The sequence below is a fragment of the Bombus fervidus genome, chromosome 4 (assembly GCF_041682495.2).
Source record: "Bombus fervidus isolate BK054 chromosome 4, iyBomFerv1, whole genome shotgun sequence".
Taxonomy (NCBI): domain Eukaryota; kingdom Metazoa; phylum Arthropoda; class Insecta; order Hymenoptera; family Apidae; genus Bombus; species Bombus fervidus.
Genome location: NC_091520.1, coordinates 9131020 through 9155842, shown reverse-complemented (window position 1 = coordinate 9155842; position 24823 = coordinate 9131020). Strand labels below are relative to the sequence as shown.

Here is a 24823-nt window from a genome sequence, read left to right as displayed (position 1 = left end):
ATACGTGTATAGGTTTAATCAGAAAGTCGGAATAAAGTAACGGCAGGTTATATAAGGTCAATTGCGATAAAATTAATAAGACAAGTTGATAACGTTACTTGAAACTAACTGTATGCAATAGAACGTTGCATCGAACACATAAGTTGCCTTTCTTTGATATTCATCTATTCAAAGGTGTCGTTTTGACAGTTTACTAACATATTCATATGCAAGTTATAAAATACGTGATTGAAATAACATCATTTTTTTAAATATTACTTTTATTCAGTATCAATTATAACATTCAATAACCAGTTTCATAATCAGTTCACCTACATATAATTAACATTGTGTTTTCACTCAAAAAATGATGTACCTTTTTTATAATCTTTCATAAATTATTTGATTACAGGTTATGCATCCAACTTTCTCCAATATGCATCTATTACAAAGAAATATTTCATATTATACTGCTTTCTTAAGTCGATCAATGCATCTTTTAAAAGATCAAGCATATGTAAATGGAAAATGGATAGGAGGAAGAAAAAATGAAACATTTCCTATTTATAATCCAGCTGATCAATCTGTTATTAACAATGTGCCTGACATGGATGTTGAAGATACAAAATTAGCAATTAATGCAGCATCTAAAGCTTTCCAATCATTTAATAAGACAACAGCAAAGGAACGAAGTGATTTACTTAGAAATTGGTATAATTTAATGGTAGAACATTCAGAAGACTTAGCAAAAATCTTAACTAAAGAAAATGGAAAACCTATCACAGAATCCAAAGCTGAGATCAAGTATGGAAATTCATTTGTTGAGTGGTTTTCAGAAGAAGCTAGACGAATTGATGGAGAAATACTGCAAACACCAATTGCTAACAGAAAGCTTTTTCTATACAAAGAGCCAATAGGTGTTGCTGCTTTAATTACACCATGGAATTTTCCACATGCTATGATTACACGTAAAGCAGCTGCTGCTCTTGCTGTTGGATGTACTTGTGTAATTAAACCATCAGAAGAAACACCCCTTACTGCTTTAGCATTAGCAGATCTTGCAGAAAAAGCAGGTTTTCCTCAGGGAACAATAAATGTAATTACAACAGGTTTAAAAAATTCTCCTGCTGTTGGTAAAGAATTATGTGAAAATTTTGATGTAAAAGTTTTATCATTCACTGGTTCAACAAATGTGGGGAAAATTTTGTACAAAAACAGTGCTTCAACTGTAAAGCGGCTTAGTCTTGAATTAGGGGGTAATGCATCATTTATTGTTTTTGATTCTGCAGACTTAGATATAGCTGTACATGGTGCTATGGCAAGTAAGTTTCGTAATTCTGGTCAGACATGTGTTTCTGCAAATAGGTTCTTTGTACACAGTAGTAAATTTGACCAATTCATAGAAATGTTTTTATCAAGAATTAAAAGTGAAATTAAAATGGGTGATGGTAGTAAGAAAGGTGTCACACATGGGCCTCTCATTAAAGAAAGTCAGTTAAATGTGGTACATGCATTAGTTACTGATGCCATAGAAAAAGGAGCGAAAGTGCATTGTGGTGGTACACCATTACCTGAGTTAGGACCACTATTTTATGCTCCCACACTTATGACAGATGTTACCAAAGACATGCAAATTTACAACAAGGAAATTTTTGGTCCAGTAGCTGTTATTCATAAGTTTGAAACTGAAAATGAAGTTATACAATGCTCTAATGATACATCTGTTGGATTAGCTGGATATTTTTACTCCCAAGATATATCACAAATATTTAGGGTAGCAAAACAATTAGAGGTTGGAATGATTGGTGTGAATGAAGGGATAATTTCTACTGCAGAGGCTGCTTTTGGAGGGGTAAAAGAATCAGGTTTAGGAAGAGAGGGTTCTAAACATGGTGTTGATGATTTCCTTCAGATAAAGTATTTATGTCTTGGAAATATTAATTATCATTGAATTTTATTAAGCAATTTATTTAAATTATCTAGTATAATAATATTAAGAGGATATTAGATCCTAAAAAATGCTCAGTTAGTAATATATTCTCATAATTAATAAAATAAGTTGAAACTTTAAACATCTTTCGTATAAGATAATAGTTTAGGATAATTAAGCAATAAAATAAATGTCTTCCAGTAGTTTATAAATTATAAGAATATTACAAATAATATATATATAAATAATGAAATATATTGTACATTTAGTGCATTTTTATATCTATATATATTTGTTCATAGTTTATTAATTTTTGTGCCATATGGAGTAATGAATTTATTTTTATATATAACTAACATATAAATGAAGTTTTTATTTTACTTAATGAAAATATGAAAAATATGAATCGACTGAAAATATTGTCTTCCAAAATGTCTTTCTATAATAATAATATAATATTTATATAAAAGAATAGGATATTATAAACATATACAGTCGTATTTTTGAAATAAAGTTATATTCACAGTATGTAATAGTAAATACACATACGGCAAAACGTTAGATATTTGTAATCAATAAAGGTACAATAACCAGAATAAAACTGTAATGAGAATGTCAGCAGTTTTTAAGTCCATGTTTTTGAATATACCTTTCTCTAGCTTCCCTTAGCATTTTAATTTTTTTTTCCTGGAAGGAAGAAGATCCTATGTTACTGTTGTCTTTAACTGTACTTTTTTGTAATTGATTTAGTGACGCTGTTGGTGTAACTGTTTGAGATGAGTCTGGAGTATAAGTAATTATGCCATCCAATATATTGGCAATTGTAATATCAACATTGCGTGTTTTTACTGAAATAAAGATTAATGAATTAAAATTGATATTGAAGATTAAGAGTAATAATAATAATTATTTGTTTACATACAAAGATCTCTAAGAATCACATTATGCGGGACTAATGGAAGCACTTCACTGACTTGTTGGACCATCCTCTGTATTTCAATGCTATGTATAACTTGTGAAGTTGGAGAATTTCTATTGAACCTCCTACTTTGTGCCTTTTCCATAATATAGCGTTTTTCAAATTCTTTTTTATCTAACACAGTATGAGAACTTGTTTGAAGTCCAAGATTACTTGCTATGTCTTTTTCTACTTCCCGTACTAGTACTTCACAATCTGGATTTTGCTTGATTTTCAGGTACTTAAATATGAAAACTGTATAAGGAACAAACATGAACCAAAAAATATCTATCCATCGTCTAGATGCCAATGACGTAAGATGAATGGATATAAATTCTGGCCTCCATGCTTTAATTGCAACTGGTTGAACAGATGCTTCTATGGTAAATGGCCAAGAATTGAACTTTAACAAGGCTACACGACTATTGGTTATACCAAATTCAGGTTGTATTGCAATATTGCTATCTGTTGTAGAAAGAAACTGTTTCATATTGGCAATTAGTGCTTCTTTGCTATTCATATCCATTACTTGTAAACCTAGTGCATTGCCCATGGCAGTAGGTAGTTCCCACATAGTAGGACTTAGTGCTTGTGTAGCTTTATATAAAGCAAAATGATCCAAGACCGAGACATTATTACTAATTACAATTCTTGCCTGCTTGTCTCTAACTTCACCCTCATTGATCTTTACCATTATACCAAAAACAAAACTAAATCCATGATGTAAAAATGTCCGAAGAGTATTATAATCAGGTAATAGTATTGCAATTAGCCAAAGTTGTAGAGCAATTAATAATCGTAGTGATACAAGTAAAAGACCAACTGGAGTATATAAAAATATAAGTGCAAGACGCCAACCACTGGGAAACCTAAATAATATATTTAATTTTAACACATTATAATAATATTGAAATTAATTATTAGTAGTAATACTATTTAAATTAACAAATATGTATATTCAAAATATAAAAATATTCTAATTGACAAATTATTATTTCTACAACATAATTACCATCAATTATTAATAGTAACATTCATAAATAAAAATCGAATGGCTTTTTATATCTGGTATTGTGAAATAAGTTATCATGTGAAACAAAAATATATTTTTAACTGTTCTTATGCAATATATGCTGTTATACATAAAAGGTTTTCCACATATTTCACAAGCTAACATGAAAAAAATATTATGTTTTTGTATTAGTGATTATATTGTATATAGGAATCATATTCTTCATATTTCGGTTATAAAATATTATTTAAATAATATTTCACGTATTCATATAGTATCCATATGTTAATAACAAAAAATTAATTATTTCAGAATCCCAAATAGATATTAATATCAATTATTAATATTAAAAGTTAAATTATATTTGCCATTAAAAAAAATTATGAAAATTATGTGCAAAAGGTTATTTAAAACCATTGTTTACAACTGATTATATTACCTGCTTTTATCAAATAAGTCCTGAATATCAATTTGTGACATTTCTTACAATAAACATCTGTTATGTTAAAAAATTCACACTTGACAATTGTATTTCACTGAAATAATCACAATCTTTTACTGAAACTTAACAATGACGTGACTGATATTTGACCTTTTTTAACCTACTTTTCAATAGCTTTTCAATTAATACGAATTTTCGTTTTCGTCAGTTTCTGCAATCAGCTGTTTTGATACAAACGTTCTAGGGATTTTCGCTCTAAGATTGAGTACGATGTCCAAGTATAAAGTCATGTCATCTTTGGTTATGATATGACACATTGTATGTATACATATATACATACAGATAATATTTTCATCGCATCTTCATATGACCTTCGTCATTTTATAATGTCACTAGATCTAACTACCTAAAATAAATTTTAATTGCGTTTTGAATAGCATTATTATAGGCTATTTAAAAGTAATAAATATTCAATCACGACTGAAATGGTTTTGAACCATCAACAGTTATGATTAAATATTAATTATAATTTTTCTTATTTTATTTATTTATAATTTTATTCTTTTATCCTATTTATTATTGTATATTCTTTATTTTTATATTAGATTATTATATTTATTAACATCAAAAATATTTGAGCTTTAAAGTTATATGTATATATGTTTTTATGTTTTATATTATAGATATAAAACAATAAACAAGAAGTAAGGTGTATGTTAATAATATAATATTACGTTAATAAAAATGAAAAAGTTACTGTGCGTATATTATTAATTTAACAATGGGAAATGATAATGCAATCACGTGATTTCATACTGTCGCAGTGGTAAGGATCAGTAACCAGGCACGGAACAGTTTTCTTTGTAGCTTCTTGTATCATCAAAAAGTTAGAATATTTTTCTTCTAACTAGAATATTACACACGTACAATTTAGAATATTAGTTTATCGTGTATATAAATTAAAGAAAAAATATATAGTTTCTATTTCTTGTAGTATCAAATGTGTATGTATTTGTCAATTTCAAGCCAGTGTTAAGTTTCGAACACAGCATCACATTATAATTACGTTAAATATTTGTCAATGGTATTATACCATTTATACCTACGTGCGTCACTGTTTTGGTGTGAAAAATTAAATCTACTCTTTTATAATCTCTTGTAATATATCGAATTCAACCAAAAAGAATTACGAATATAATAACTGAAGGCGTTTCTTCAGACTACGAATAATCTATTTGCTAAAAATATATAAATGTGGAATTTATTTGCCTTTGTGACAGAATAAAGTTGATAAGGTAATTGTCACCTATCTATAGAAACTCCTATAATGTAAGAACTATGCCAAAAGGAACAGATTTTATATGTGGGTGTTATTCCATCGCAACATCGATATATTTGAGAATATTAATGATGTGTATATATAACACTATTAAAATGTAATGAAAAAATATGCATAAATACAAATCTATAGATATTGGATATGAGAACTTGATTTCTTATTGGTTTGTCCTGATTGGAAAAACATTTAATATATCAATAAGGTTAGGAAACGGGCGTCAATCATGAAGAACCCTGTATCTAATCATTTAAATGGAAATAATCATCATTCATCACAAAATGCACCTTCATGCATTGTATCTCGTTATGGAAATATGTCTAACAATTATCAAGTATTAAAAGTTGCTGGACGAGATTCTAACTGCTACATTGCAAATAATATTGTTCGAAAAATTGGTAAACAACAATTGGTGTCGTTGAATGGGAGTTCTATATCCTGTAATAGTGTGAATATCAATGAAGCTTTGGCATGCGATGTAGCTTCTGTGCCTGCTGTAAAAACTAAGGCATTATGTGTCCATATTCGAGAAAATAAATGGTACGATGCTGGTAATGTAGTTTCTGTAGGAGTTGCTGGAACTAGCTTAAACCATGCATTGGAAAGTATGTCTTTAGCTTATAATCCCACTACAAAACAAATATATTCTTTAGAGGAATCAAATGAATCACAGTTGGATACTAAATCTCAGTATCTAGATTCTCCTTGCGACTATAAGGAAGAATCTTTAAATGACAATTTCAAGGTCGATGAAGATAAATATACAAGACTGGAAAATGGTAGTGCAAACAGTAGTCCTAGAAACAGTCTGCCACGTTCTTGTAGCAGTACAGTGTCTTCCCTTAGTGAAGTCTCACCTTCTGGAAGTTTTCTGGGTTCTGATGATCAACAAGTTACAGAACGGACTGAGAAGTCTAAACGTTGGGGACTAAATACTCTTTTTTCAAAGAATGTATTTTCATGGAAAAATAAAGATTCGCAACAATCTACACCTACAGGTAGTCCATCAAGAAATATAGATAAGGTAGGGGGAAGTTTAGCTTTAATACAACAGCCAAGACCAGCTAATCTACCAGCTAAAAATGCAGTTGAAGAAGAACGCCATCGCAAACAGTACAGTGCTATTCTAGAAGCAGCAAGAAAACGGGAATTAAGAGAAGAAAAAGAACGTAAACATCAAAGAGAATTGCAACTTAAAGAAGAAGAGAGATTAGCAGAGGATTCTCATACTTGGAATGTACACATTCTTCCTAAATTTGAAAGTGTTAAAAATACCAAAAAAGTACGTGAATTATGGTGGCGTGGTCTTCCACCTAGTGTTCGTGGCAAAGTGTGGAAACTAGCAATTCCAAATAATTTAAATATAACAACACATCTTTACAATATATGTTTGGACAGAGCAATATCAAGTCCTATAAGTGAAACATTAGCTGCAATCAAATTAGACGTATCTCGTACTTTTCCTACTTTATGTGTCTTTCAAGAAGGTGGACCATTATCTAATAGTCTTCAAGGTATTTTAGCAGCCTATGCAGTTTATAGGCCTGATGTAGGTTACGTACAAGGTATGAGTTTTGTGGGTGCAGTGTTATCATTAAACATGGAACCTCCAGATGCCTTTACCTGCTTTGCTAATTTATTAAATCATCCCTGTCACAGATCTGCTTTTACATTAAACCAGAAACAGATGGATATTTATTACAAGGTATATTCTAGCGCACTTGCACATAAGCTACCAAAAATTTTTTCCCACTTTACAGTAGCTGGTCTTAGCCCAGATTTATATTTGTTAGATTGGTTATATACTATATATGCTAAGGCAATGCCTCTGGATGTTGCATGTAGGGTCTGGGATGTTTTCCTTAGAGATGGGGATGAGTTCCTTTTTAGAACAGCACTTGGTGTGTTGCACTTGTATCAAGAAGAACTATTAAAGATGGACTTTGTACATGGAGCACAGTTTCTTACTAGGTTGCCAGAAACTTTACAGGCAGAGGCTTTATTTAACAGTATTAGTCAAATGTCTACTACTGTTGGAACAACAACGTTCCAACAAATGTTAGTTCAATTTTCTTCATTGTAATTTTGTGAATTATGATGAAGGATATAGAAAGGTAGCCATATTTAAAAAACAAAAAGAACGAATCTCAAATACTATTTTTGTTATTGTGATTAGTAAAAGATATTTTCTATGCTGAAAATTTAAATATTATTTATATAAATTTAAAAAAGTACATATATAAAAGTTTGCATAAATTTCACATAATTTTAAAACATAATTCATTCTGTTTTTCTAAATGAGCATTAGAAATTTCCCAAAAAGTTTTATTTACAATTCAATTTGTTTTCATAATTAATATACAAAGAAGATGATCTTGTATTAAATTTTACTATATGAATTACAATACTGAAAGATATAATGTACTATTTCATACATTTAAAACATAAAGAAAGCAAGAGCTTCCCAGAAAATTGTAAACATATTTTAATAAGTTAATTGTGTAATAAACAAGGTATGTAAATGTATTCTGCTATTAAATAAAAAAAGGCGAGATGTGCTATATTGAAGGATAAAATTGGACATAAATTTGATAAATATATATATATATATATATTTTATATTTCCAAATAAAAAATTAAGATACATATAATTTCTAAGATACTTTTATGGAACTTTAAAAGAACAAAATTATTAATGTCTGAGCTTAACTCACTTTTTATATTTGCAATATTTCATTGAAAAACAAAATTCATATATTTCTTATTTTTGTTGTATAATTACAATGTGAAAATATTTTCACAATTTCATTATTACATATTTTACAAATAGTGATACATACATGAAAGTATGCTATGATATATTATATTGTACTATAATTTCATTACTTTAAAGTATCTATTATAGATACTAGATCTCAACTGCAATGTATATCTTAAAAAATACTCCGATATACATTTAAGTATACTTATTGCGATCAGGCAGAATATTACATACTCTCGTATTATTATAAATAAGCAGAATATTAATTGAAAATGTCTGAATACTTATATTAATAGTAAATGCATTAATAAATATAACATAAATAATAAAATTATGTGCCACATAATACATATATACATATATCTAAAAAAAAATACAGTTAATTTCAAGCGATCTTGGATTTAAAAGCTGACTGGTGCAAATACAACTGTTGAAAGGCAAATAAATAATTAAGCTATTTTTTTCAGATATATGATTTAATGTACAACATTATATCAATACATTTTCTAAGCTTTATGATACTCAATATATATGATAATTGTCCATCATATGTGAATTAAGAGATATTGATTACTCAATAAATAAATTTCATTATACTTTCATAATATGTATTAGTAAATTAATTTTGGCAAAATCTGTATGATGAATTAAGCAATCTCTAAAAGTAAATAATATTGAGAATAAAATTATATCAAGATTTTTGTCTATTTAAAAAGTAATATTTCAAGAATTAATTATAAAACTCAATAATATCTATTTAAAATAATTTTATTCATAAAATCCTTTTTTGTTTTGTTTATTGTTGTAATAGATTACATTTTATTTATTCATATATGTAGAAATTAATGATGCATAGTGTAAGCAATGTCTTTAGTTTTATTATACGCACAAGAAGACAGTAAATAGAAAGTTGCAATATTAGTATTAATTTAAATAATTCGAATATTCATTTATTATTAATTAACATATATTTTATTTGCTATAGTCTTATATAATACAAGATCTTGTCCTTTAAGTGGCCTTTATAATAAGAGGAATATATTCAAATTTAAGAGTTTATAATTTTTCTAATTATCAAGCTTCATTATATATACAAGTTTCAAAAACATATTTTTTTACAACTTAGCTATTGTAAGCTTATTGTATGTGCTTGTTGTATAATGTTTCGTTTTCGTCTTCGTGTTATACTTTCCGTTTGAATCGTTTAAAGTAATAATATACTGAAAATAGAACGCAGAATATGATATAGCTAATGTCAGTGTTAACTGAATTATTCTATTTCATTATATAAACATTTCCAAATACAAGCACATTGCAATAACTTTGCTTATAGCATGGCTTAATGCTTTAGATAGAATTTGAACATTATACAAACTAGTTATCTGAAAATATATAATAACATCTAAATAAATATCTTGCAAAATATATGGCAACTAGTGATAACATAAAATATTATAAAATTATATTGTCTGAATAGATTTGGGTTTCTTTTTTTTGTCTTTTTTGCAAAAGAAAATCCCAATGAACAACTCGGAATATGAAGAATAGTGGAAAATTAAATATAAACTCGGAATCTCTTAAAAACCCGTGATATTCTAATTTTTAATTGACAATACTCTTATTCCATCCACTATTCAGATTGATTGATTACTCAACGGTTTAGCGTTCGCTAATATACATTTACATTATTAAATACAATTGTAAATATAAGCATAGGTTGCAGAATAAAATAGTATGAAACTATACGAAAATGAGCATAATTATATTACGATAATTTGCTTTCTATATGTGTATGTAGAGGAACGCGCTCGCACATTTACGTGTAATCGATAAATTTTATTAACGAAGTATATCGATTAAAAAATAATGTTATTAACATACGTACGACATTATGCTAAATGATTATTAGTTTTAATTTCCCGAGAATTATAGTTTAAGGGTCGTTTTACTCAAATTTCTGTTTGTCAAATACTTTGAATTGTTAAATCAGTAATAAATTTATGATATATCGAATATACACATATATAAAATATGTTCGTACTAATGTATTCTTCGTAATCCTTCACGATCTTCTCTCTCTTTCATAAATTAACATACGTATATAATACAACAAACAAGTGCGTGTTTCTATTTCTAAACATATAATGACAACGTGCCAACCGTTTAATGGTTGTACTAATAGAGAACAAATAAATTATCCTCCGTATACATGTCTTACTATCATGTCTTCTATTCTTTTTTCAATTATCACAATAGTTTTAGGTGGTTATCGAAATACATACTTTATATTTTCTTTAGGGAATTATATTACCTTACGCCTTCTTAATTACACGTCCTATAATTAGATTATAATTATAGAACCAATTAGTTAAATTAGCTTAAATACAGAAAATGGATGTATGTGTATCGTATGTAAATGTGTTGTAAGCTTGTATGAAATATGTTGAGATACATGTAGGCGTATCTACAAATGTTATGTAAATATTAAACTTTTATGAAAAATCATATCTTGAATATTTCACATATTATATTTATCTTATTAACGTCAAAGGTAAAAAAAAAACACTAACTTGTTAAGTATCATTTTAAGTATATGCAACTTTCCTGTAATTTATCAGTATTAAAAAGAAAATGTTTCAACGAAATAAATGATCATTTTGTGGAATATTTACAGAAGAAATCTCATATATCTGATATTATAATTAAATTTGATGAGTAGACAGATGTTGATATATTGGGAATGAACATATGTGATTATATCTATATTGAAGAGTATCTCGAGTATTGTCGTTATACCTACACGTATCTTATGCCCTTAATTTCGTTGTTTAACAAAGATTAAGATTAAAATACCTAACAAATGATAAATGATAAAAAAAAAAAACAGAATTTTCTGAATGCGAAATTGGATATGAATGAACGAACAGTTACGTATGATCTATATGCGACACTTCTGTGTTCCTTGTCGTTAGTGCCTCTCGATAGAGGAACTCATTGTATATTTTTTACGCGTTTTATCGTGTACATTTACCTTAAGTGCGATATCCTAATATATATTTTGTAAAAAATCGAACTCAGTATTTATTTTGTGAAATGTGCACATCAATAATGATGTAAAACTTGTAGCTAGGGTGTCAGTGTGTTAAGCGACTGTCACGAAATTTTTACACAGCAACTGAATCCCTTTTGCAAGGGCTTAAAAGCTGTCAAAGATGAACAAATTTCAAGTACATACTTAAAAAAATTTCGTAAATAATTTTACTTGAAATTTTCATACTCATGTCTCTTTGAATATATTTAGTACTAATAATATGAAAAATATTTTGTATATAAGGGCGTGCTTGCTTCGAAATTTAAAGGTGAGAGATAAGAAAAACTCGATTCTATCTATTGCAATGGTGTAACAACAGTTTTTATATTGTGTAATGGACGACAGTGAAATTATATAAATGTACGTGTATGTTATACTCTAAATGATGCCAGCGACATATCTCAATGGATCATTTTTGTTCGCATACGAATAAATTACACTTTAAAATATTACCTGTATATATATTTTTCTAGATTTCAACCTACATAAACGAGAAATATTTTAATTAATATATTTTTGAAGTATTTCTTTTTGCAATTCCTCAAATTTATATTATAAATTTAATAATTTTGGAAATATACTACGATACAAACGTAGAAGGGGAAAGAAGATCATAATATCGTAAGTTATAGATTTTGCTAATTTTACTCTTTACTATTTATTAAACACATTGTATTAATCTACTGATGAAGATAATTAATCTATTAGTTTTAATATTTTATGCCGCCAAAATTTGAAAGAAATATACGGGATGTAAAGATTCAGCATTTCCGCAATAGGTGGCAGCACCTTCAATTATAATCAAGGAATCGGTCGCAGTTGTACGTGTGTATTCGCTTGTGCAAGATTTTATTTTATGTAATTATCTTAATTTTCATGTTAATAAGGAATAGTTTATCAGAAAAAACATCTACTCTTTTCTTTACATGTAAGTAAATCAGAACTAACTAACGTCTAGGTTATTTGCTATTTACAGCATCGTTTAAAAATTTACATGCTATAGCGTGTAATTTCAAATTCATTTTACCGCTATTTACAAATATAAATTGTAACATATACTTGTAGCAAGCTATAATCAATAGTATCTTCATTAAAAAAGCACAGTCATCATCATTTTTCAGAAATAATTCATTTTTGACAGACAAATTTGCAGAAAAAGGTGCAATAAGCTTCGTACACAATATTACCTGTAATCTAAACAAAAGACAAGAGTTTTCAACCTTCACGTCGCTTCGATGGAGAATGTTGCACGTAAGTCAAACACAAACACATACTTCTACGTACATATTTACTCCAATTTATCGTAGCAGTATAGATATTCGATATAATATTGTTCGTCGGCGCGGCGGCATGTTGTAAGATACGTATTCCCAATTATCTCTCATCGGGAGAGCAATTCATCAATTATTCTCCCTGTGACGAATATGCATAAAGTATCTTGTCAGCGATGATTACAAACACGTGGTATGTATATATTACTCGAGCTTGAACCGCATGATGATTTAGCATATCCCTATATGAGTTTTGCCCCTGCAAAACAATGTTAGCTTCAAGTCATGGGGATTTTAGACTCTCCAGTTAGGAACGAAGTCAATAAATTAGGGGAGATAATCCCATCCAGAATGAAGTATGATTTAACGTAAAGTAGACTAGAAGCTTACATCACTAGTGACGTGAGCATTTAGGCAGTGAACGTTAAACGGATTGGACCTGTGCAAACTCTTTCCCTAACCTCTCTTATTTTATTCTGAAGTATAAAAAATGGCGAATGTTTTCAAAATTAACATGTTCGAGTTTCAAACTAGGTCGAACAGAGATCAAATGATAGCTTGTATCGTTAAGCATTTGACTATGGTCGTGTGGGGCTATTTAATGATTTTTGTATTAATTGATAATTATGGAATTTGGAGATTTTTTCCAATTTTTGTCTGTTTGATCGTAATCTTTTTTTTTTTTAGAGCTATATTTTAGCATTAATACAAAAAGTTAATCGAGAGAGTACGAGAAATTAATATATTTTTATTATTTTATTAAGAAGGCATTAAACTTTTAAATTTTTCATTATTTCGAAAAAATAGATAAGATTAGAGTCAAATAATCAAGATTGGAAGAAGTCATTAGATATACTGCATAATTATCAATGAATTACACTACTTACTATTTAATCGCACTAGACATTTACGTTTATTGAACAAATTTTTACCGTAGTAATAATTTAATTATAAATTTCAACATTGAAAATACTGGACGATAGATGCGATATTTCTTTCGCGGTGCTTCGATTCAAAGTAGAGCGCTTATTCTTACGTTTTTATTGAGCCATGAAAACACATTCTTACGTTTATCGATGCTCCATGCTTGGAGTCTCAGCGTCTCCACATCTTTTTTTCTCCCGGCCTATACCGAAGAGAGACGAGTATAAACTGTTTTCCTACGCACGACTATAAAGCGGTGCCATGCTTTAAGCAAATATCCGGCTGCCTACTTGGATATTCGTGGCTGGTTCGGTACAGAGGAGGAATAGCCAGGCCAAAAATGTGTTTGTTGCTGCTAAGAACGAAGACGAATAGGCACGAGTTGAACCATAGAAGCATAAACCAATCAGTCTAATAGAATCTCCCCTGTTGCCTATCGAATGATTCATAGGACGTCGCATGGGAAGCGAATTTATTAATAAGAGGCAGTCAGCCATGCCACCAGACCGGCTCCGAACTGATTCGTCATTATTACATGGGCTCTGACCCAGCGATCTTAACATCCACCGCTAATTGGTCGCCGTGAACGCGTTTTAGCTGCTGATTTATTGTACCAATAAATAGTCACGCTCTTCTTTCGTTCCTCATCTCTGTTCTTCTTCCATACGCGTATGAGATGGATTGTTAACAACTGTTGGATGAAGATTTAACGAAACGTTGTAAGGAAGAACTCTAGAACGCTGTTTCGCGAAAGAAATGTATTATAGTATAACGATGGTTGGTTAGCTGTATACATGCGATTACGTTGTTTTGCAAACAAGGGACAAACGATTTGTCATGCATTATACGTTCCCGCGGGGTTTTATATGGCGAGACGGATAGATTAAAACACTCGATGTTATTTTGCTCTCCGACTGTTATAGATGATCGTCAATTTTCGAGTTGATACCAAATATGTGTACAATTATCTGCGCTATGAATTATCTCGTCGAATATCCGAATAGAACGTGCGTTAATTATGTACCTGTTGTTTCGAAAAGAAAATTTAAGTGAATTGAAATTATTTAGTGATTTGTTGAATTAAATAGGTTAAATAATATGTATGGAAATGTATCTATATTTTTTGAATTTTATTTTATTTAGTTATAACGTTACCACTTATTTTATTATTGTATTATTCTATTGATATACAGATATTTTTAGTGTCTGTAGGAATTATTGGTTTCTAGTTTTCAAATCAAAGCAAGAAACTGTGATCGATTATAAATATCGATCGATTAAAAATATATAAACTATAATATTTCAAAAATCTACAGGATGCATATAATGCGCAAAAATATATAAAATATTTGAAGTAAAGTACATATATCTATTATTATTGATATTGATATCGCTATTCAATTTTATACAATATAAGATGAGATATTTTTAGAATACTTGTTACGACTGAATGTTTTTTCAATTCAATCAATATTCTGGGTGTCGGCAAAGATAGTCTTTTTAATTTCTGCCACAATATACGTTGGCTTAGATGTTCCATATTACATTAAATACTCGTAACAATATATTTACATAGTTATATGATATGTGGCTGAAGTATAGAACCATACCAAATATCATACAACAGGATATCACTTACGTATACAATAACAAATATAATTTAATCTGAGTGAGAGCTGTATGCACGATGGAGAACATGTCACCCTTTAAATCTTCGTAATACTTGAAAGGTCCACCCTATCTCAAACACGTCGTTCTCGAGGCATCTTGAAACGCAATCTCGCAGTTCCTTCGAAATTGCCTGTTGTATTTTTCGGCGAATATCGTCCTCTTTTTTGTTACAAAAGCAAATGCACGGAAGTTTTCAAAGTAAGTATTAATGCCAGGAATATGGGATGCACTTATTTATCCGACTGTTACATCAGGATTTACGTAACCGCATCGGACATTGGAATGCATTATTACGGTTAAAGCAGGTCTTTGAGTATTTGAGGGAATCATGAAGGGAACAGAGAAAAAGGAACAGAACGCATGGTGAAAACATAGCCAAAGAGAGAAGAAGAGAGAGGGCAAAGAGACGTTACAAGCGCAGTGGATGTGCAACTTCTTGCGCAAGAGGTGCTCTGCAGTGATTCATCATTGTTACCAGGAATATTGGGATATATATCGGGAAGGTCCCTCGGGCTGAAAGCAAATGGAGTAGACAGGGGTCTATACCCTCCATCTACTTAAATGCCCCTACATTCCACCGATATAGGGTACTTATGCGATCCCCGTTCCCTGCAGTTTTCTGATTAAACTACGTCGATTTCCATAAACGGAGCGCACTTTACGCGAGACTTCACACGATTGACTTTATGCTCCTCATCGTCTATATTAATCCTTTCTCCAGCTTCGGTTATCGAACAACACGAATAACCAACCTGGATGCATCAGGAAATCGTAGTCGGCATACGTAATGGAATTTTCGTCGAATTTGAACGGATCATCCATTTTAATCTAACGTTAGAAACTATATCAAGATTGAATAAAATATGAACAAGTTCAACGGTACATCAGATTCTTCTCGTTTTAATTCTAAGTGAAACATCTACTTCGTATTACAAATTCTTTTTGTTTGACGAGAGCGATATAAATAAGATGAGATTCAGTTACACATAGAAGTGAGATTTTATCGTAGCATTGAATATATGAGTACCTTTTTCGTTTTAAGATTCCACGATATTTATCTGTCTTTATAAAATTTCCAAATTATGCGATAATTCTCAAGGGTTTTAACAATTATCAAATAATTGTCTGAGGTTTATCTCACTCTCTGTAAATGTTCTGATACTTGGCAGCAAGATCGAAATACTTATAAAATTTCGATGACTGCAACATCGCATTGCAAACATATTACAAGCGTTAAACAGTTTTTCCATCAACTTTATTAGTACATAATCTGACGTATATCGTGTTTCGTATCGTGCACGTGTCTTTTCACGATGCAAGAACTTCTTCCGGATTTTTAATGAATCTGCTCTTGGTCGACTCGAACGCAGCTGTAATCTTTCGCGGTCCTAGCCTCCAATCTGTCATCGTGGTATCTACCTTCACCGCGTGCGGAATTTCATCAAACGAGAACTGTATAAAAATAACAGGCGCGGAGAACGTGCGCCATATGCGAAACGACATGTGGTAGAGGGGCAGAGGGTCAACAATGTCACTGAGACGTCGTCTTCCCTAGAAGAATGTTGAAAAAGGGTGCTCCATGTTCGTGCAGCACCTGCCTGCCTCGAGGTGAGACTTCGACTCCGAACTCTTCGAATCTTTCTTCGGAAAAGGGATTATCCTTCCTCTGTTCTCTCTTTTTCATCGTGATGGTGGTTAGCTAAAGTGTAACGCGACGATCAAACGTTTTCCTGGTTGTCGTTTATGCCCCGTCAAAGGGAATTCTTCTTCAGATTGATGGTGTGCGTGCACGAGATCCTTTCGTGCGCAAGAATTTGCTTCGAGAACGCACGCGTGTATCAGAAGTTTCCCGCCATCGTATGATTTTGCTGCACGATAAAGTCGAAAGTTTTTTTTCCCGTGAAAGCACAACGAAGGAACCAAGAATTAATAATTTTATTATGAAAAATCCCCGGTGATTCTGTACGTCCTTGCTTGCAAAACTTTGATGCTCGCTATCGTTCGTAACTTTCGCGATAAACCTCTCGTAAATCTGAAACTACCTCGAAGAAAGCTTGTTCCCCACGGTTCTTGCTCGCAGATTTTATATTGAGATCCCCGCGGCTGCAGAATTCTGTCGAAACGATAGAACACGCGTTTCATTTATTATAATAACGAGAACAGAAATTTTGTGCGAGTGTCGTATTTTCTTATCCTACGACGAGAAAGAATATCCAAGAGGGATTGAGGTGGAGGGTGACTTTGACCTACGCTAATACCGAGTAATACAATTAGTCCAAGCCGTCTTTCCTTCTTAACATTATATAGCTTTCCAGAAACCAGCTCACGTTCTAAGCACGATCAGATCATAGCCTAAGACTGAACGTGAATAAGAACGGTGCCTACAAGTTAAACAGCAGTAACAGATAAACAAAATATATTTTCACATTTGTTTCGAACTTTACCAATCTAATCGTGATAGTGGAGTTTCATTACAGTTCCAATGAAATCTCCAAATGTTTCATATAAGACTCATATATTCGTAAAAGCTTTCCACAAGCGTCCTTCGATACTTTTGTGTGGAAATGGAAAGAACGCGAGTCTGCTCGTTCGTTACTTAACCAGCAGCAAAAATCAGAGGCACGAAACAGCACACGATGGTATCATAATTTTGGTGTGGTGAAATAACGAAACCCGTGTTTGGTCTATTACAGTAATGAGAAGCGAAATCCCGTAGTGAAACCATGTTTCTGGTGTCCTAAGGCGAGAAAGAACGTGGAGAAGGGATTGTTGAACGAGGGCAAACCTGCCTGAAGGTAAAGTACCCTTCGGTCCCTACTCGAAAAGGGATTATCCAGACCCGACTGTATCGGTGGTTTGCCACAGTGTAACACGACGATCAAAGTTCTCGGTGCGTCGTGTCCCGACCTATAAAGGGATCCTCGGTGCCGCAGGCATCGCGGAATCACGAAAATACATAGACACACGTATAGACACGGTTTACAGCGCGCGTAGCCCACGTTTCAGGGCCCACCAGAGAGGGCTGAATCTTGTTATTGTTAGTTATCGCATTAATACTCGACGACGATGACGGTCTTGAGGTATCTGTGTGCGAACATTGCGCGACCACGTTGCTGTTTTCGATCCAGTGTGCACAGCCATTAGCAACGGACCTGAGGTTGTATAGGCGTCCTGTTCAAACACTTCCTCCATAGGAATTTGATCCGTCTGTTGGGATCTCTGCCCTGTTCCGGGACCTTGGCAAAGTAGTACATCGGGTATCCGGATTTTCTTCCTTCACAGCACCTCGATAGGTCAGATGATACTGCCGGGCGATATTTTCTGATCCACGCTCTGCTGCTGGTGAGGTCACTCGCTGGTGCATGCAGTTTTTGTAGAATCTTTACTTGTTTTAAATCAGGTTTTATTATTAATTTGCATTTTGATAAAGTTCACACGCTGTTGCTATAAATTCATCAAAGTGCCTGTTACTTGCGAATAGTAAAGGAATAAGGGAGGGGCAGTAAAGTAATCATAGGACTTAGGCAGAAATTCCTTTTATCTGTTAAATATCGTAATAAGTACTAAACTTTGCATATCTTATATACTGCACAATTATGACAATTGTGTGCATTCTTACACTTTTAAATCTCCTATAAATGTATAAAAATTGGCGGTGCATTTACGAACGATAGTGTACGTGTCTATTCAAAATCTATTTAGCGAACGTTTTAAACGTTTTAATCATTCGAATCCATCGATGCTCTAAAAAACAGAAATAAATCAACTCGATAAATCTCATCTCCTTTTTAGAAGTCACGTGCGGTTTGAAGGTTCGCGTGCGATAGAGCTTCCCATAATTAGCTTAGGAATTTAGATCAGTGATGTATCGAGGGAGTCGTAATGACGATATCGAGCGACAGCGATAAGGAAGCCGAGGAAATATGGTGTTCGAAAGAAGTTCAAGTTTCAACAAGCATCAAAGACAGAGATAGACGGTCCCTGCTCTATAAATCTAGGAACAAAAGTGGTGGGCTGGTAAATATCAGGATGTCGTCGATGGTGTTTCTCCCGCTGCGTGGCCACGGTGCAAAAGGTATTGATGACGATGGCGACCAAGAGGTCGAGAAGTTAAGGCTTTCTTCCTTAAAAGTCACAGCTGCTCTCACACCTCCGTGACCACGTGGCGCGCGATCTTGTTCGACCGGAAGTGGCCGTGCATACCGCAGTATGTTCAATGTCAAGGACAGCTGTTCTTCTGAAATTGTAATACGGATTTCTTCGGTCCTCGTTCCTTTTTTTCGTGCACGTACTCGAGAAGCTCGTGTGTAACGTGTCAAGAGTCTTGATCACTTTTCAGGAAGTAATAATGTATCACGAGTGGCGTGCGTCTTCCACGAGAAGGAACGGAACGGAAAAGACCGATCCGGGACGATTAACGTCCGCCACGTATCTTGTGTCTTCGATATTACGAAGCGAAAGTTACGTGCTTTTGATACGGGACAGCGTAATTGTCGCGGTCGTGAGAGGAAATTAAGTAAATTAATGTACTGTGCAATCAGTAACAAGGTATCTTATCATCTTCCGTCGCACTCGTTCCATCAAAAAACAAAAGATAGTAGAGAGTTTCGTTTCCTCTTTATATCATTACATTCTTGTGAATTTCTTTTTATATTGTATGTAATTATCAGTGGGAGATATTAAGTGAACGCAAGAATTTTGTCGGCTTAGTAAAAGTGTAACAAGTGTATATTTATGTGTCTACGTATTGTCCATTTAATTTTATTGAACCATTTAATTTAATTTTATTAAAGAACAGCGATTAACATAAATGACTTCGTAGAAGCGTCTGTTTTATCAATTTTCTCGCAGCTATTAATATGGCTTATATCTAGTAGACAATTCTAATATAGTAACATATATTAAGAAGTTGGCTGTAGTCCAGCAATTAAAGCGTAGACAGAGAAGTGTTCGTTTCTGGAAAGATCGTCGGCCCATTTATTCGTGGGTAAACGTTTCATGTGGTCGACCCTCGACGTGGCTTTTGATAATTGTCTCTCAATGTCTACGACATCTGGGAAATTAGCAAGAGATAATAATTAACGTTTCTCTTTCGCACAAACGATGGTAGAGTTCACAAAGCGTCTTTGGTAGCAAGATCGTGGCTATGCGGAGATCGTACGCGTTCCATCGTCCTTTGCTCGAACCCTTTGATCCCGTGTTTGTAGATGGAGACCGCCTTACGGGCGTGCACTTGTTATCACTTTGAGTATCAACCTCGTTGACGATTAACTTTATTAACGTTATTAAGATAAAACTCTGATACATTTATCCTCGTTAATAATTAACGTCGTTAATGTTTCTCTTAGTTGAAAGATGTCTTAAACGATATAGAAGAATACGTTCGTCTTTAACTTCCAAATTATTAAAGTATTTCATTATCAGACTGGGTTGAAAGATTTTTGTACAGATGACTTAATTTTGAGAGCCTTGGGAAATTATTACGTACCCATTTTTCAATTTATGAAGTTGATCAAATGTATGTAACGTTTAAACAGCTCATTTATCGTCAAATAGAATATAGTAACTTACAATGACGGAAAGAAAGTCTAAAAGAACAGATGGAAAACGCACGATAATCTTACAAGATTATGAAATTATAATTAACAGTAGCAACAAATACACATAATAAACAACTAACTCCAGAATAAACAACTATTATCAACATAATGAAAACTATCTAGTATCTACAAAAGTTGCTAATATAACTTGTACACACAAATATTAATTCTAAACTGTCTTCATCCACCATCATACCATCTTTTCAAATATTTATTCAAGCTTCGCCTTCAAAATTAGTTTTTTACGTTAAAATAATCTCACCCGTATATCCACAACCCTCAGCCCTGTTCCTTACCGGTCGGAACGTGCCCTCTTACCGCACAGTTCATCAAACCCCAATCGAGTTTGCGACTGCATGAGAAAGGGGCTGCAAATGACACACAGCGAACACGCTTATAAAAGAGCAGCGGTACAATAGCGCGACGAAATGCATATTGATACAGCGTGGAGTTGCGTGACGCCCGAGTAGATAGGGCACGCGCGTTTTCAAACACTCAGTCGTCGTTTAGATGCGGTTCGGGACTCGTATCCAGGGAAATTAGCGGGCAATAACAATTAGCGTCCTGGTTGACAAACGGCGACTAGCAAAGCTACCATATTTTCACCCCTCCGGATGTTCCGTGAAAATCGTTTCTGTGGACCAAGCTCCGCAGTTGGTAGAGAAAAGGATATTGTCCTGGTGGGCTGGAAGCCAGCGGGTGGCTGAAAGCTTCGCCCAACCTCACCGGCTACCTTTTGTGCTCGGTTAAATGAAAAGTCATCTCGAATCTATTACTTTCGAGTTTTGCCACTGGCCAGTGTAAATATTTGGTCTTTCGGCCATGGTGTCGCCATGCAGATAGGGAGGATTCCTCTTCTCATTGTTGCCGCTCGATAATTTATGGTCCGCCACCCTCTTTAGTATCTTTTCCTCTATCTGCTCTTCTGGTCTTCACGTTTCTCCATTTTCGTTCTCTTTTCTACTGTCTTTCAGCCTCACGAATATTTATATAGTATTGGTGTGTGCGTGGGCGTGATCCCCGCGGCGATAATTGTTGGATGGATTCCGGACGAGCAGAAAGCGAACTTTTCGCACTTTTCACGCGATCTTTCAGAGATAGTAGGGGCGCGACGCGTTCGCCGCGACGTAGCAGGGGTTGTTCGTTGATTGTGGCGATTGTTCGTTGCCGATTTCGGCGAATCTTCTGCTGGGACGAGGCTTTGTTGGCACATTGTGGCCACGTACCCGGTTGCCACGTGGTCTATCTGACGATAGATTTTGGTTTATGGGCGGTTTAGGAATTGGCGGTTTGATTGTCGCCTATAGATGCCCAGAGAATAGGTGTTTAACGATACGGTAAATGGTGGAATTCATTTAGGGAGGCGGGGATTACTTGTACGTGGGTATGAAAGGAAAAAGGAACGTTATTCGAACCTTGTTCTTTTGTACCATCATATTGTTCTAGTATACGTTGATACGTATAACAATGTGTATTTTTATATAGGGAGAATCTGTTCCGAATCTACAATATAGGATTTACATTACTATCCAATGATTTAATGGAAAAATTCAATTCAAAATAACAAACGTTATTTCTTATTATATCAAAGACTAACACTCATAATGTGTAATAAGTTTGATTACTCTGTGCAAAGTTTAAGATTGAATTTCATGATGTCGGAGCTTGAGTAATCTTGAATTTCAAGTAGTCAGAGCTTGGGTGATCTCAAATAATTCTAGTTATATGAAAAGAGAGAGACGAAGGGAAGTTAGTGTAGAAATAAACAGTTTTGTTTTCGATCCAACGAAGTCAGAGAGAATGGCGGTGGTTGGAAAGATAACCGGCACAGGAACCACGAAACCGTATGGAAATTCGTGTTTTAAATTAAAGATCCGTAGACAACGCGGAGCGGCGTATAGACAAACAATAGAAACAATGGATGCTTGTTGGTTCTGTACATTGTACGCTAGCCGTATGCGTAGAGACCATTCTTGAGTACACAATGGTTACAAGGTTTTCCAAATAAAAAAAAGGATTAACAGAAAAAAGAAAGAGTAGAAAGACAGAGTTCGTCATAGCGTGGCGGCGAGAGTGTGTGCTTTGAGATGTTAAAATCGTCCCGCGGCTCGCGGCAAATATTTGGTCGGGAAAGCAAATGTTCTCGACATTATGGGAAGAGCTTTTCAAATAATAATACCATGTATCGACCGAAACGAGACGGGACTCTATACGTTAACGAAATTTCACGCTTATGAGCGTCTAAGAGTTATTCGTTCGAGTCGTTTCACATCGCGTCATTGTGATCGACGCCGCGTTATCAAAAGGTACTTTGAGTGCGACAAGACATTTTCATTTCAATATTACAGGAGAAAGACTTGACTAAAGAGGAATTTTAATTTGACATGTGCTCCCGTTCGTAAGTGTTAGGATAGACGCGAGTCTCCTACAAAATGTAATAATTGATCGAAATTGTCAATGAAAAGATTAATCGATCGGAATTATGTGGTCGTGATAACGATCTAAGATTTACAGCAAAATTTTGAAAAGTAAAAATAACGAATTAAGTTTGAGACTTGTCATATTTTGCCTATATGATCGTCACGTAAAGAACGAAAAATGTGACTCATCGTGTGCTTCCTCTGTATCCATTATTTGCTCCCGTTGCCTTTTATTCGTGATACTAACGTCTCGATTATTTCCCTTCAACTCCACCTTTCGATATCGCCTACGGCATGTCAGCAAAAGTAAACTTTCAAAATTTCTTCGATCCGAGATTGGTAGCTATGTGCTTATCTAGTAGGAGAAAAAATCGGTTATATACGCTTGCGAACTGTACGCGGAGATTCTCTGCATCTTGCTGTTATTCTGCGCGCGGACTTTGTCATGGAAGTTCAGGGGCCGAGGTTTATAAAGGTAAAGTTCGAGTGAAAGGATAGGCATAGCCTCTCGTTGCTGTTGTTGCAGCTGCCAGCCGGAATTTCGGTGAGAAAACAAAGTTCTTCGAAAAGTAAAACGCCTTGGGGCGCATTGAAACCATTGCCGGGTCCGCTCTGCTTCCCATCGCCGTCGTCAAACTTTATCTTCCATAAATTTATATTCCACCGTGTTTCGTGGCAAGTAGGCGAGGTCTGAACAGTGACTTCGCGATTCTTTCATCTCCCTGTGTTGTTCGAACGATTTAACCCACCCTTGTCTAGTGGGGTGTACCCGAAATCGTGCGTGTTGTTCTTTGAAAGTGTCGTATCTTTCGCCAAGTGCAATCGTAAAAATTGGATGAAGATTAATCAAATGGAAAACCATCTTATATAATTCCTTGTTCCTTGTAAATTATATTGTCTTCAATTTACAATTAGACATATCCATTTCCTAATTATTTGAACTAAGTCGATGTCACAAACGTAGTCAATTTAAATAAAATTAAACATTTTAGTCACAGATACATAGGACCTCTTGCATCGCTTAATCTTCTCAAAAAAAAAAAAAAAAAAAAAAAGAGAAAGAGAAAGATTAATAGATTAGTAAGACGGAGTAAAAAGAATCGATTGTACCTGCCATAAAGCAATCGGTAGAATTTTTCCATATTCATCGTAGTATTTTGATCTAATTTGTAGGAACAGCTAGTTACAGCATTCGTTTGTCATGAAATCATTAGCATACTCCACTATATTCAAATTAATCGTAGATAGTCCAGCAGCTAAACACTTCAACAATAAGACGATATTTAACTCTTCCGTTTCAATCTGTCGTTACGGTGCTTAACTAGAAAAAAAGGCCGTAACCCAACTCTAGAGTAGAATATCACGTGCCGAGACATATGGTATGACGGAAAAAAATGTCCAGATTGCCGTAGCGTGTCGCAAGGGATG

General features: G+C 33.4%; 3 protein-coding genes across 3 annotated transcripts; 2 read left to right on the top strand and 1 right to left on the bottom strand.

Annotated features, from left to right (window-relative positions):
• The first annotated feature begins 24 nt into the window (after positions 1-24).
• Positions 25-2522, top strand: Ssadh (succinic semialdehyde dehydrogenase). Its single transcript, XM_072002264.1, has 2 exons — positions 25-174; positions 392-2522. Exon 2 carries the CDS (start codon positions 395-397, stop codon positions 1928-1930), a length of 1536 nt encoding a protein of 511 aa, XP_071858365.1. The 5' UTR covers positions 25-174; positions 392-394; the 3' UTR covers positions 1931-2522.
• Positions 2408-4565, bottom strand: LOC139986727 (lipid droplet-regulating VLDL assembly factor AUP1-like). Its single transcript, XM_072002265.1, has 3 exons — positions 4319-4565; positions 2832-3736; positions 2408-2757 (listed from the first exon to the last, which is right to left on the bottom strand). The coding sequence occupies exons 1-3, from the start codon at positions 4357-4359 to the stop codon at positions 2525-2527; spliced, it is 1179 nt and encodes a 392-aa protein (XP_071858366.1). The 5' UTR covers positions 4360-4565; the 3' UTR covers positions 2408-2524.
• A 509-nt stretch (positions 4566-5074) lies between these two features.
• On the top strand, positions 5075-8978 carry LOC139986724 (TBC1 domain family member 14). Its single transcript, XM_072002261.1, has one exon. It carries the CDS (start codon positions 5884-5886, stop codon positions 7738-7740), a length of 1857 nt encoding a protein of 618 aa, XP_071858362.1. The 5' UTR covers positions 5075-5883; the 3' UTR covers positions 7741-8978.
• Positions 8979-24823: the final 15845 nt, after the last annotated feature.